The 15,583-nt window shown below is 38.5% G+C and overlaps 1 protein-coding gene across 2 annotated transcripts in view; it reads left to right on the forward strand.

The window, feature by feature from the left end:
- The window catches only part of Ca13 (carbonic anhydrase 13), a 32,550-nt gene extending 24,677 nt beyond the window's left edge, over window positions 1–7,873 (forward strand). For both annotated transcript variants that reach the window (XM_048782763.1, XM_048782764.1), the window contains one exon: window positions 5,797–7,873. In XM_048782763.1, coding sequence (XP_048638720.1) covers window positions 5,797–5,916 — 120 coding nt within the window. In that variant the 3' untranslated portion in view covers window positions 5,917–7,873. The remainder of the gene's footprint in view (window positions 1–5,796) is intronic.
- Window positions 7,874–15,583: the final 7,710 nt, after the last annotated feature.

Here is a 15,583-nt window from a genome sequence, read left to right on the forward strand (position 1 = left end):
CAGAGTAGGGACGAAGAGCATGAGAAGAAGATTAACATTAAACAGAGATGAGAGGTGGGAGGGAAAGGGAGAGAAAAGGGAAATTCCATGGAAATGGAAGTAGACCCTCAGGGTTATAGAAAAGAACATACAAGAGGAAATGAGGGGAAAGGGTAAAATAATACAAGGGTGAGAAATGAAGGTCAGTAGAGGGGGTAGAGAGAGAAGAGGGGTGGGGAGGGGAGGGGAGGGGGGATAGTAGAGGATAGGAAAGGTAGCAGAACATGACAGTCACTAGTATGGCAATATGTAAATCAATGGATGTGTAATTGATGTGATTCTGCAATCTGTATATGGGCTAAAAATGGGAGTTCATAACCCACTTGAAGCAAAGTGTGAAAGATGATATATCAAGAACTATGTAATGTTTTGAACAATCAACAATAAAAAAAATAAAATAAAAATCTCTGCTTTTTATCATAAATATTTTCTATTGATGTATATTCAAGTTCATTTGCTTTTTATTTCTCTGTCATGTCAATTTGGCTGTTAAGTCCCTCCAGCTGTTATCTTTTAGTTCTAAAAGTTCTATTTGGTCAGGCATGACGGCATGTGCCTCTAGTCTCAGCACAGTGGGAGGATCAGTGGAGCGCAGGAGCTCGATACTAGGCAACATAGTGAGACTATCTTAAAAATAAAATAAATTTCTACTTGGTTCTCTTTTATTGTTTTTATTGCTTTACTAAGACTTCTTATTACCCTGGTGAGATTTCTCATGAATTATAAAGATGCTTTAACTTGATCTAACCCTCAGGTATTTATAATAGCCAGTTTAAAATCCTTATGAGTTCCAACATTGGGTTAATCTTGGGTTGGATTTTGTTGATTTTTATTTCATTGAGATTTTTTTCCATTTTCTTAATTCTTCATATGCTGAGTAATTTTTTATGTATTCTAGATGATATGAACATTAAATTGTAAAGGTTCTGGATTCGGTTATTTTTCTCTGATAAGTATTGCTTCTTTTGTTTCAGCAGACAGTTTTGTTGGCTGAACTAGAAGTACAGATTTTTTTCTTGCATTGTAGCTCTGGTCTCAGTTCAGCTGGTCTGCTTGGAATCTGTTCAGTGTATGCATGTTTCCTGGGTCAGTCAGATATATGGGTAGAGAGTTCAAGGATCCTCTCTCTGGATCTCTCCTTGCAAGAGAGGTGTTCCCCACTGTGGCTGTGTGTACGTGGCAGACTGCACTCAGCTCCAGGCTAAAAGCTGGAGAGACCAGAATTTACCTGCAGAGCTCTCCTCTTCCACCTTCAAGCCACTCAAATCCCTGTTCACTGTGCAGTACCTGCAGTTAATGCTTTTTGCATTATGTCTTAGTTTATAGTTGTTTTCTATTAGGGATACTGTGTGCAAGATCTTAGTCTGAATAGCTAGAAGGAAAACCAAAATGTGCTTTTTAAATAGTAAAATTTGTGTTTTACAATTAATGATAATCAATGATCTAGGAATATTTTCCTTTAATTCTGCATTGCTATACTACATAGAAGATGAGAAAATAATTCAGTCACTTTGACATTAATTTTGAGCTCATGTATAAAACAATATAACATCAGCTTGAAATTAAAGTTCAAAATTGTGGAGGACTGTACAAGTGAATGGTAAAATTGTTCACTAGTTGCCAGATCTTTGCAAGGAATGATACAAGAGATAAAAAGATGTATAAAAAGTGGCCCTTGCCCTAGGGAATTTGAAATTCAATAGAGGGCATAATATAGATACACAAAAACCATGACACAGGGGGCTATAATTGGTGCCAAAGACCAACACAAAAAGTAATGGAAGTTCAGAAGATTAGAGACTATTTTCAAGTGGAGAAATCAGGAAAGATTTCATGGAAAAGTGATATTGAGATGGTTAAAAGATTAAAAGATGAGAACTGGTTGCAGGTAATCAAGAAAAGGAGGGAATTTCAAGAAGGAAATCAAAAATAAGGTCAAGAAGGGGAAGAGCAGAAAATATGTTGGCAGTTTTGTACCTGTGATGCTCAAAGTTTAGTGTATCCAAGATCCACTTAGGGCAGCTTAGCAAAATGTGAAACTTGGGCCTTATTAGAAATTCTAATTTGGAGGTGGTGGGGGGGTAAGATACAGGAATCTGAATTCTTAGTAATCACCCCCAAGTCTGTTCATTCAGATGTCTGGGATCATCCTTCAAAAACTGGCTTAGAGTGGTATCTGCATGTGAAAGTGCCAGGTAGATCTAGAAAAATTGATTGAAAGTGGGTGGTCCAGGGCTGGGGATGTGGCTCAAGTGGTAGCACGCTCGCCTGGCATGCCTGCGGCCCGGGTTCGATCCTCAGCACCACATACAAACAAAGATGTTGTACCCACCGAAAACTAAGGGATAGTAGGGGATAGGAAAGGTAGCAGAATACAACAGTCACTAATATGGCATTATGTAAAAACGTGGATGTGTAACCGATGTGATTCTGCAATCTGTATTTGGGGTAAAAATGGGAGTTCATAACCCACTTGAATCAAATGTATGAAAGATGATATGTCAAGAGCTTTGTAATGTTTTGAACAACCAATAAAAAAATAAATATTAAAAAAAATTCTCTCTCTCTCTCTCTCACACTCTCTATTTTTTTTAAAAAAAGAAAGTGGGTGGTCCAAGGCTCAGAAACCATGCTGATAGCACCTATTAAAATGCTAGAAATGTCACATACTTGAGGGATGTATTTTGATATGTTTATACTGAAATGATGTGATGTTTGGAGTTTACTTCAAAGGAGTCCAGTTTGGGCAGGGTAGGGTATGGAGAGAGAATGGGTGGAAACATGGATGGAAAAATTGGGTGTGTGTTGATAGTTGAAGCTGGGTGATAGATTTTTGGCAGTTTATTTGCTATTTTTTCTGCCTTTGTATATGTTTGTTTCTACAGTACAGAGTAAATAAGAAGATATTGGGGGAAATGGGAAAAATAGTTAAAAATGAAATATACTTCTATGGTCATTTCATGGCTTATTTGCCAGACGATTTATTATAATGCTCTCAAGCTCCTTGTCTATAAAACAGGATAATAGTAGATTATTGATAGGGTTGTTTTGGAGATTTAATGAGTTTAATGTAATGCAAAGCTGTGCCCAGATCACCATGTTCCATAGGAGAGCTTATTTTCATTGTTACTCTACTTTGGCAGGCAACGGTGTTCTGTTACACGTGGCTGAGCATGCGTGTAAAATAGAATTATTTACAGAACCTTTGAAAAAGAGTATTTCATCTTACTGGGATTGCTACATAAGAAAACTGGAATTTTAGTTTTAGAGCCAAGTAAACCAACAAAACAGGTCACACCTACCTCAGCCTCAAGGCGGAATGAGTGACACTCCTTGCCAGGAACATGTAGATGCTGAGTCAGCTTTAGTGACAGAAGAGCAGGTTTTCTGCCTGAATGAGCCTGTGGCTACCTGAGAGGATGAGACTGGTAAAGGCCAGCCAGGGGAAGACACAGGACCCAAAAGAAGGAAAATGTGAGCAGGGGTTGGCAGGTACAGGTCCTACCCAGCTGATCAAGTGATTGGGAGAGTCCTACAAGGAAGAGATTTGATAAGACCTCAGGACAGGTTTGGGGACTTCTGCCAAAGTGAGCAGGTTGGAAAGATCTAGAGTAAGATTCAGTTCTGAACTAATGAGGCTAAAGTGGTGCAGAGGTAGGGAGCCAGAGGAGTTGAATGGCCTGTGTGTTTAAATAGAGCCAAGGTATTCTGAGGGATCAGTGGTATCACCTGGCAGGCAGGTTTTGCTGTGTGAGGTTCCTCCACCAGCACCCTGACGTGGGACTCTGCATGTTTCCACAGCCACCTGGAATGGCCCCTCCACATGGACCTGATTTTCATGATCTGCAGAAGGCTGGGTGTCTTCCCAGGAATGAGATCTCATTGGCCTCTGCTACTTGACCTCACCAGACATTCTCTTGAGTTCCATGTAGTTTTAGCTGTAATGACCTGGTCTAATGAAATTATGAGTAATAGTAAGCTGTAGCTATGCATTTCATCCTTCCCGTATCTGGGCTCTTTGAGACACAGGATATCACTTGTGAAAATCCAGAGTTGTTTGCATACGATGGATGATCCTGTGCTCCATAGAGAGTGGTTATAAAATATTATTGTTTATTACGAATAGCCCTTTCCTTCTGCCTCCCATCAGCTTAATACTATATGTGAAATATTCTAGGCCTCAGGTAAATGAAGATGATGGAAACCCAGTTGATGTGTTTTAGTCCAAATTTTCTTGATTCTGAGATTAGATAACTAAAGAAGTTTAGAGAATGGAGGCTCTCATTCCTAGTAGTTTACTAAGTCATCCTCATCAAAACTGTTTTAGTCAGCTTTTTTGCTCTTGTGACCAAAAGACCTAACAGGAACAATTTTAGAGGAGAAAAAGTTTATTTTGGGGCTCACGGTTTCAGAGGTCTCAGTCCATAGATAGCAGGCCCCATTCCTTGAGGTTTACGGTGAGGCAGAACATCATGGTGGAGGAGTGTGGTGGAGGAAAGCAACTCAAGACGTGATGATCAGGAAACAGAGAGAGAGAACTCTCCTCACCACGACAAAATATATACCCCAAAGGTACACCCCCAATGACCCACTCCTCTAGCCACACCCTACTGGCCTACAGTTACCACTCAGTTAATCCTGATCAGGGGATTAATTCACTGATTAGGTTAAAGCGCTCTGACCCAATTAGTTCCCCTCTAAACCTTCTTACAATGTCTCAATCATGAGTTTTGAGGGACACTTCAAATCTAAGCCATAACAAAAACATAACAACAACAACAACAATAACAAAACAAATACCAAAAACTTATGTTTGGCAATATAATTTTGTTTAACATTTTTGAGAAGCTAGAATTATTCAAGTAATTTATCCAATCTTTATTTTACTACTGTAGGCCTGTGTTAAATTTAAAAAAGACATTTTTTTTCTTTTTTTTTTAGTTGTAGATACACAACACTTTTATTTTATTTATTTATTTTTATGTGGTGCTGACACTCAAATCTAGTGCCTCACATGTGCTAGGCAAGTGCTCCACCACTGAGCTACAGCCCCAGCCCCAAATTTGAATATATAATATTAAACCACCAAAAAAATGTTAGGATTCTACAAAACATACTTACTACAGAGCAACAAACTTATAATAGAATTTTGCAGTGGTTACAAATACTCATGTAAGTTTATTGATTTGCAAAAATGCCTAGGGTATATATTAAATGGAAAAATAAGGTTTCAAAATGACATTATAATTGAGCCTATTTTGTAAGTGTGTGTGTGTGTGTGTGTGTGTGTGTGTGTGTAGGTAGGAAAAATACTCTAATTTCTAGATGCATATTCTTTAAACCACGTTTTAAATGACATTTCCTCTTATTACTTTGATCATTTTTTAAAAAATATTTTTTAGTTGTAGATGGATACAATGCCTTTATTTATTTATCTTTATGTGGTGCTGAGGATTGAACCCAGTGCCTCACACATGATAGGTGAGTGCTCTACCATTAGCCACAATCCCAGCCCTATTACTTTTATCTTGAAATAAGGAATTCATGTGTACTTAATTTCAGAACACAGGTTTTTGCAGTGAAGAGAATTTGATGGAAACATTCTTTATAATATTCATGTCACAACTTGGCAAATTCTCATTGTAATATTTTTGGTTTCTGGTAGAGGAAAGGTTATGTTCTTGAGTTGGCTATACATTTTGTTGGCATCGGTGTGACTTTCCATGCTGAAATTAATGCTTATTTTTTCTTCAACAGTTGGCTAAATTCCGCAGCCTCCTGTGTACAGCAGAGGGTGAAGCAGCGGCATTTTTGTTGAGTAATCACCGTCCACCCCAACCTCTGAAGGGCCGCAAAGTGAGAGCCTCTTTCTGTTAGCAGTGGTCTCCAGTGGACATCCCTAAACGTGACTGCAGAGAGACAGCAAACAAAACAAAACACAAAAATCCCCACTAACACTTCTTTCTAGAATTTTAATCTGTGAGTACCATTTTATGATCAGTGTTAACACCATGAGGAAAGCCAGATCTCTTTAGTTAAACCGACTTAGCTCATCTGCTCCGGATTTGCATGCAGGGATCAAGCAATAAACTTGGTCTGATGTTGTTAAAACCCCTGAAGTACAAAACAAAAACATGGCTGGCCTCACAAAACGTCAGAATGTACTGAAGATCCTACCTTGCCAGAGACTGAGTCACTTCAGCATGTCTCTCTGTGAAGTTTAATGACAAACTTCAATCACTTCCAGAATGTTCGGATTGTGATGTCTTTTTCTAAACAAGTGATTCTTAATGTTTTGATAGTGTGTTTATCAAAAGTCGGTATTTCCTTTTAAAGTGAATATTTGTTATGGTTGTGTTGCTGATTCTAGTGTGATACTTTTAATAAAGTGCAAGATATGAGAGATCTGGGGGTGGGATATAGCTACTTAATTTGTCTACTTTTGTACTCAGTGTCTACTTCTCAGAGCAAAAATAACTATGATTTTGGTGAGGGATTCCCTAGGATATAAAATAGCTATTTACACTTTAATCAATTATGCATATATCATCACTTGATAATGTTAATAATGAATAAGCTAAAATTGACAAGATGAAGTGTCTGCTAGTTTCTGGCCTTACTGTGGTTTGAAATGAACAGATTAAACAATAGCAGTACAGGCAGAGCTGCGCAAGAGCATGATGAACAGGTTACCTGCTTTGCCCTGTTTTGATGATAGAGCAGGGACCAATCCTTAGTGTGTCATTTTTAGTGTCAATTAGTGAAAAAGTTACTTGCATCTCATATAAATACCCCATTGGTCCATAAAACCTTAAGCCCATTTCCATGGCAAAGCCCATTTCCCCGTTTAGACACACCCCTTAGCCTATTAAGTAATTTTGTAAGATGGCACTTGATGTTAATTTTTACTTCCTATTTCTTGTTTATTTTGGTTGCTTTTGTTGGGGAGAATGAGGGCAGAGTTCCTTTTGCCCTTTCTGTTATGGAGTGACACCAAGCATTAACTTAATAGCCACATTTAAGACTTGAACAGTAGTAGTTCAAGTAGTTATCTTCTGAGAGAAGTTTACCTGGATGTCTTTGACTTGATGATTTGTTTTTGGACTCTCTCTTTCTGTGAATGTGGATTTTATTAATTCAAATTATTGTTACATCCTCCTTAATAGAACAAATGGGTATCAGTAAATTGTGTTCTGGTGATGTCTTCTGGTACATGAGATGAGCTCCTGAAGATTAAGGCTGGTATCTTGGTTGCCATTTCTTTCACTGTCTCTAGCTTGAGGCTTTGTGAATTAATATGCAGTAAATATTTAATGAATGAATGTTTAAAATTTTTTTACTATCTTCATGATTATCTCTCTGCTTGAGATCAAATGCAGTATAAATTAATCTAACAAGTAAAATATGTTTAATATCTTTAAAATTGTTTCTGAAAGGAATAATTTATTAAACCTGATTTGTATAACCAGAAGTTCTAATGGTTTTAAAAGTACCAGTGTTGGATGGGAAGGCATTTCTTTAGTTTGGAGAGACATGTTGTGAAGCATCCTAGTGAGGGAAAGAAGCTTGTTTTCTTAGAGAATGTAAGTTGCTGTATCCAGATGGTGTTTAGGATGGGGATTGTGATTACTGTGTGTGAGAGTTACCACTTTGTAATTTACCACTTTGTAATTTTCTGCTGCAGTATTACATCAGTTCTATGCCACAGGTTGCCCCTTAGTAGGCTAAAAAAATCCGCACTGTACTGATCTCCTTGAAGGTTTTCTGCTTATTTATGTATCTCTTAGGGTCAAAAGGTTTAAGTGTGTTTTAAAATTACTATTTTATTTCCTTTACAAAAGTTGGAGTTTTAAATGTTAGTATAGATATCCGATGTTTGTTAAGCATTTTGTGTTATAATTTAAATTGGATTTAACCGCAATAAAGAAAATGAAAAAAAAAAAAAACTTTCAACTGTATGAGGGCTGTATATATGCAATACATGGAATCAAATTAAAGTTTTGCTTAGAAACATTGCAAACACAGTGCCAAAAACACATTTCCCCCCTCAACTGTTTTAATGTAAGTTGTGTCCTGATTTCTCACCATCTTGTGTGCTATAGTGTGTATTCATTTCCTTTGAGCTGGAAGAAAGACATGGTCCTACATATCCACAGTAAAGCTAAAATAGACATGATATTCACGTTGTTCCATTATTGTCCACCCAATCCACTAGAGAATGATTTGTTCATTAGTTGTTGTGTTTCCTTTAGTCAGGAGCTGTTTTTTAGCCTTTTCTTGGTTTTCTTGATCTTGACAGTTTTGAAGATTATGGGCCAAATGTTTTATAGAATTTCCTTTAATTTGGGTTTCCTAGTATTTTCTTAGATTAGATTCAGCCTGTGTATTGTGGGCAGGAATATCACAAGAGGTGCTGTGTTCCCATTGCATTCTGCCAGGTAGTCAATTTTGATTTGTCCTATTATAGAATACATTCACTTTTGTCACTTGGTTATGACTCTGTCTGCTAGCCTTCTTCATTTTAAAGTGATTATCATTTGTAGTTAACAAATATTTGTATCTAGGAGGGATTTTTTTTCAATACTGTAGATATCCAATTCCTCATTAAACCTCCTATGTATTCATTTATTTCCATCATGGACTTAAAGATACCTATTTTATTACTACCATTATTGTTATATATTCTGATTTTCTTCTTCTTTCTTTCTTTCTTTTTTCTTTTCTTTTTTTTTTTTTTTTTTGATGCGGCCAGCTGGAGCATCTTCAAGCTGACTTCTCTGGCCATCTGAGTCTCTATTTTGTTACTTTCTGACAGTTATATGATGCTTCTGGCTCATCTTATACTTTTCCTTCTCAGGCTTTAGAATCAGCAATTTTTCAAGGAGATCTGGTTTCTTTTAGTAGAAAATAGTATTGGAAAAACCATGATCTGCTCAGTAGGTGAGCTCAATGATATTGAAGTGTTGCTACTTCAAGACCCTCTCAGGGGACAGATGTCAAGAATGAGTGCATATCTACACACACACACACACACACACACACACACCTCTGTGTACTTATAAATGTCTATATGTTTTAAAAACTGATTTCATACTTGTATTTACAATTTCAATCCAACACTTTAGGATTCATTCTATATTTGTAATTCTTTTTTCTAGCAGTGAAAATCCAGACTTTTGTTGTTCTTAACATACTTATTTGGCCCATTCTTCTGTGTGTTGCCAATATTCCATAACCACCTCTGGTCTCTCACCCCTACCCTCCACAGAAGCTCCCTTCTCTCTCTGATGTCCCCTGCTGAGCTGCGTTGTCCCCCGATGTTGCACAATGTTCACTTGCTTGACTCTACCTAATGGTTGATGGACCAAGTTATTTAAGAATGGAAGGGAAGGGAAAATAAAGGATACCTTCAAAATAAAGGTATAAACTCAATGTTGGTGAACAGGAATACTCTTTTCCTTTTGCTTCGGCAGTGCTGGAGATTGAACCCAGAGCCTCGTGTGTGCTGAACTACATCCTTACTCTTCATTGAGTTGAATTGACTGGACATTTCTCCAGTGTGGCTAAAACCCCACCTTTGCCTTCCTGGAGAGGAATTACAACAGTCAGGAACACCCACCCTCACCCCAGCCCCCTCATGGACTGAGAGAAGTCTTCCTGCTGGAGGATTCTCAGCATTTCCTTGCTCCTCTACACCCATCAGAATAAATCACTCGGTGGAAGGAAAAGTGGGTCCATTGAACTTCCCATTTCCAATGAGTTTGTTTTCAGTACCAGGTCCTCTGGGTGAAAAGGGAGGTCAGGTTAGCTTAGCTGGGCTCAAGGTTACCTTAGCTTTGCTTATGGGTGAGAGCTGTAGAAACCCTTGTGTGGGTTTGTGTCTCAATGAGATCAGATGGACCATAACTTGGTCCTAAGTTCCTCATGGAAGGCATAACTTAGAAAAACATGTCACACAAAAGGTTGCTGTTTTAACAAGGACTTCTGGAAATACGCATCCATGGTTGGGCTGCTACTGGGAGCATCTGGAGGTATAGGGAGCCTCTCTGAGGGTCCCAGACACAAACATATAATTAAATGCTCGTTGTCATTTAAAAATGGATGTGGCACTATCAGGTTCCTACAGGAAAACAGAAACCACTCAGTTTTTCAAAGAGAGGGTGTAAATGCTTAAAATTAATTACAGAAGTGATGGAGGATGCTGAAAAAACAGAGGACAGGGAGACAATCAAGTTTAGGAAAACCTTCCTCCTTCCTTAGAGGACGGCAGGGTTCCTAGAGCCTAGAAACCAGGGCCACACAGTTGAAGCTGAAAGGAAAGGGCCTGGTTAGCAGGATCTTGTTATTTTTTGGAAAGACCAGCTACTACCTGAGATCCTGACTGAGACAGAGAGACAGGGAGGAATACTTTAGGTTCTCTGTCCATTTCATCCTCCAAACTCCCACTGGTGATACCCAGTGTTGGAGCCTAGCCAGAAGCCAGACCACGTGGAGACACATGAGGTCATCCCCTTTGCTATACAGAAAAAAAATCAGTGGACAAGTACAGTAGTGGATATGAGGGCAAATGGACTTAGGACCTGGAAAGGCACTGGCTGGAACCTCCATTAGGGAGGTCAGGTGAATGGATATGAGGCTAGACCAGAAGTTTCCAGAGATGGAAGGCCATTGCTAAACTTCTCTTCCACTCAGGAAATTTAATTTGACCCTCATTTATTGAACATCTTATGTGCTAAGTATAGAGATATAAAGGTTAAGAAGTGATTTGTGCTGGGCATGGTGGTGCATGCCTGTAGTGCCAGCGGCTAGGGAGGCTGAGATAGGAGGACTGCAAGTTCAAAGCCAGCCTCAGCAATGGTGAGACATGAAGCAACTCAGTGAGACCGTGTCTATAATTAAATGCAAAATAGGGCTTGGATGGGGCTCAGTGGTAAAGTGCCCCTGAGTTCAATTCCCAGTACCTACCCGTAAAAAAAAAAAAAATAAAAAAAAATAAAAGAGGAAGTGATTTTGCTGTTAGACAGCTCAGATCTTCCAAGGCAACTATAGGGTATCATGAGAACATTAATTCTTTTTTTTTTTTTTTTTGGTACCAAGGTTTGAACTCAGGGGCACTCAAACACTGAGCCACATCCCCAGCCCTATTTTGTATTTTATTTAGAGACAGGGTCTCACTGAGTTGCTTAGCATCTTGCTTTTGCTAAGGCTGGCTTTGAACTTGCGATCCTCCTGCCTCAGCCTCCCGAGCCACTGGGATTACAGGTGTGTGCCACCGAACCTGGCTTGAGAACATTAACTCTAGATGAATTAATTCTGGAGAAATTGACATCAAGTTTTTCAAATGTTATGTATTTGGAATTTGAGTTCTTTTGTTCTCTATGTGGTTTTGTACCTGGGTAGGGAACTATGTCATTAAGGATTCTTTTGTTTGAAAATGATAGAAACTCCATTTTAAAATAGCTAAGGAAAATAATGGGGTTTGCTGTTTCACAGAATTGAAAAAAATCACAGGTAAAGCCAGATTTCATTGTGATAAAGCCAGGAGCTTAGATCAGGTCTCAGTCTTTTATGTCTTGGCTGCCTCCACTTCTGTGGGCTTCATTAGCCAGTCAGACTTTCCTTTTATGTTTTCAGGATGAGTCTTTGCACCTCTGCACCTATGCCACCTCTGTAAGCTACACCTGTGCTGCCAGCCGAGCTTCTGTGTCCAAAGATCTCAATACAAGAACGACCTGAATTCTCATTTGTCTAGTCTGAGTCACTTGCCCTTCCTTAACCAAGCCATCATGGCCAGCAGGAAAACACTGGCTCAGGAGGGCAGGTGGCGTCAGCCCCTTTCAAAACTGACTGGACTAAGGCCAGAGGAGGGGTGGCTATAGTGAAGTAGCGCAGTGGAACGAAGCTGCTTGATGACACAATTCAGTTGTTGTTCCACGTGGGGCTCAGGTGCAGACACTGAATTCCCATGCTTGTGGTGTGTCTCTTGGTGACCTCTCTCAAGTTCCAAGGAGTAAGCAATGTCTCCTTTAGATCTCATCCTTATCTTTCTTAGCTGTCATCGAACTTGTCCAGCAACCAGGATGGATGGAGCATGCCTTCCCTTCACAGCATCTGGTTCTTACAGGCAACTCAAGAAGAACTTGTTGAAAGCATAATGGATGAGAACATGGGTGACTAAGGGCTCTGATTACATGTCAAGTTGGCACAGCTTGCAATCCATTCTTCCTCAGTGAAATAGCAAGTGCCCATAGATCATTCACCAACCCCAGCAATTTGTTCCCTAAAGAAATGCTAGTCTCCTTATGTCAGAGAAAACATTCGGCATTTGTTTTTTTTGGGATTGGCTATATGTGTAATAAGAATTGTGATACATTCCGCTGTCATGTATTTACAAAATAAAATCAATTAAAAAAAAAGAAATGCTAGTCTAACAATTTTGGAATTGCTCCAAGATAAATGGGAGTGGAATTTTGTAGATTTGTACTGTGACAGAATGGATACACCCTCTCCTCAGGATGGTCTCCAAACAAATGTCACCTTTCTTTGTTTTGGCCAAGGTCCACCACCAGTCTCTCCTCTGAGGGAAACCTTTTCTACTGCCATCACCTGGACTACCAGGAAATTTCCTCAGCCTGTGTCCTGGAGTGACTGATCTCTGAGTGTCCAGCTGACCCCTGGGAGATCCCAGAGACACTTGCAGGTGGTTGGTGAAGTTGGTTCTACTTCCTAATAGTACCAAGATGTTATTTGCCTTTTTACTGATTTTCTATTTGTACTTCTGCTATAAAAGTGATGATAGTTTAAACGACTGTTTCTTTGTAGGCTGTGGCAGTAAATGACAGTACCAGTCATTATTTTTGTCACCACCAAGTGATCACAATTTTGACATGCCAGAGTCTCTTAAGAATGTCCGTGTTCTGAAGTAAAAATTATTAATTTTATTAAATCTCAACCACTGAGTATACATTCTTTAATGTTTGGTGTAACAAAATGGGACACTTCCACGAAGAACATCCAAACCGAGTTGCCAACTGAATGCACCACTATTTTCACGGAGCACCATTTCTGACAGAATAGCCGACAAACAATGGAGATTTAGATGTGGGTAACTGGGAAATGTTTTCTTGAATATGAACAGAGTGAGAATTTTAATTCAAGAAAAACAACTGAAAGTATTTGTTGGTAGTGATGGAATTAGAACAACTTTCAAGAGAACATGATGATTTGGGAAAATGGGGGTGTCTACCTCCACAAGCTTGCCAGCTTTTTAGTGCTTAAACACATTTCTGAAGAGGCCAGAGATAATTTTAACAAGTCTGATTCTTTTTGATATTTTATAATGAATTGTGTCTATGTTTTGAAGATATGGATACATCAGAGAAACAATATTCTCTGACAAATGCATCTTGTTACCTATTCATGCACAGATCAAATATCTGTTCCAAATTCACAATAGACTAATATATTTTGGTAAAACAAAGCATGAAAATTTTATTCATGCAGTTAATTGAGACTAACTTTTAGGAAACTGCCACTTGTTAAGTTTTGAAAAAGTACTAAAAAAGTACTAAAAGCACTGAAAAAGTACTAAAAGAGAACATCCACAATTATCTACAAACTTGTTCCATTTTCTAGCTAACTATCTGTGTGAGGCTGGGTTTCTTTCAAATGGTTCAAACAAACAGCCTATCACAACAGACTGAATGGAGAAGGAGCTATTAAGAATCAACTGTGTTTTATTTAGCCGGACATTAGGGGATTTACAAAAATATTTAAATATCACTTTTTTATTGTTTTTGGAAATATTGTTATTGTCACAAAATTTGTTACTTATTGTTATGTAAATTACTTATTTTATACATCTATGATCTTTGAGTTAACAAACACATTGATACTTTTGTTTTAATTCTAACTATAAAATATCAATAGATAAGCCCTCATAAACAAAAACTCTCTGGGATCATTAGTAAATTTTAAGACTGTAAAGGGTCCCCAGACAAAAAGGATCAAGAACCATCTCATGCCAAGATTCAATGTTCCACCCCTGTTCTTCTCAGATTTCCACTCCTCTGAAAGTTGTGCTCGGTTCTAGTGAACAGCCTGGCTTATGCTGTAATAAAATCACCCAACATACGTAGATACTGCCTCAGCCACCTTGTATGCACTTAGTCTCACCCTATTGGATGTAGAATTCATCACTCCATTCAGATACTTCAGGTTCCCTCTTTCCCTGTGGCCCTCTCTCACTTTTTCTGCTCTCTCTACTTTGTCATTTAATTCCCAGTATCAAGGCCAAGGCCAAACAATATGCATCACTTCCTGTTTATGTGCTGGAAGGGACAATGCAGTTTCCTCTATGTCTGGGTTAATTACTTGAATTCAAATCCAAACCACTCATCATATTATCATTTGGAGCCCTGGCCTATCGGTTCCTTGGGCTCTGTCATGAGAAATTCCCTCTCTACATTTGTTCCTAATAAGTTTCCCACCCCTACTGCTCTAAGCATTGTATTTTTTCAATACTTCTCCTAGGAATAGAAATTGTTCTCTGTATCTTCCAGCATTATCCTCAAAGTATAGACATTTTTTTTTTTTGCAAGAGGACTAAAATACTTAGTTTGATAGCTAATATTTTCTTAACCTTTGGTCATATTTGGATAAACTCTATGTATGTGGTTTTATCTTTATTCTGTCACAAATCAACCTTTTCTCTAATTGGCACATCTGACCTTCAGACACGTTAACACATTCACTCAAGTAAGGTTCAAATCTGAAGTCCTCTCTGTCCTTTAAAGAGAGTTCTCCTATTTCTGCTCTAATATATATATATATATATATATATATATATATATATATACATACATACATACACACAACACACACACACACACACACACACATACATACACACATTTATTTATTTATATATAAAATAAAGCCTAACTCTTGGAGCTACTTAGTGAAAATGTAGAGTTTTAAACTCATTTTCCTTATTTTTAAGTTTTTGGTGCAAAATCTCAGTATGATCCTGCAAGCACTAAAAAATATTGTTTCAACCTACCAATTGCATGTATAAAGAAAACAGAGTGTTATAATTCAGGAAATGGGTTAATGCAGGCAAAAGGCCTCATTATAACCTGCTTCATCATTTCATCCTCTTTGATGTTCCTGGTGGTTAGGAAGCAGCTCCTGATTGATACAGGTCAGTGCTGTCTTTTCTCAGTCACCTGGAAGACAGATGAAAGACACTGGATGTGAAAAATGGGAGTCAGACTAATCACATTCTGAGCCTAAGTAGAGATTTTACAGGTATGAAGACTTTGGAAACAATTTTCAGGGTTGTTATGTAATCAAAATCTTTGGGATCCATGAACCTCCTGCAGCTCTAGTCCCAAGGGGTCTACCAATTATCACACACCAAACAGTGCTCCTTTCTCTTGGCCTGGGGACCTGCTGGACCTGCTGGGTAGGGTTTCTTCATCTGTCACTCAGACATCCTGGGATCCAGCGGTGAAACAATTCCTACCCGCCCCCGCCCCCCCCC

This window comes from Marmota marmota, unplaced genomic scaffold (genome assembly GCF_001458135.2).
Source record: "Marmota marmota marmota unplaced genomic scaffold, marMar, whole genome shotgun sequence".
Classification (NCBI taxonomy): domain Eukaryota; kingdom Metazoa; phylum Chordata; class Mammalia; order Rodentia; family Sciuridae; genus Marmota; species Marmota marmota.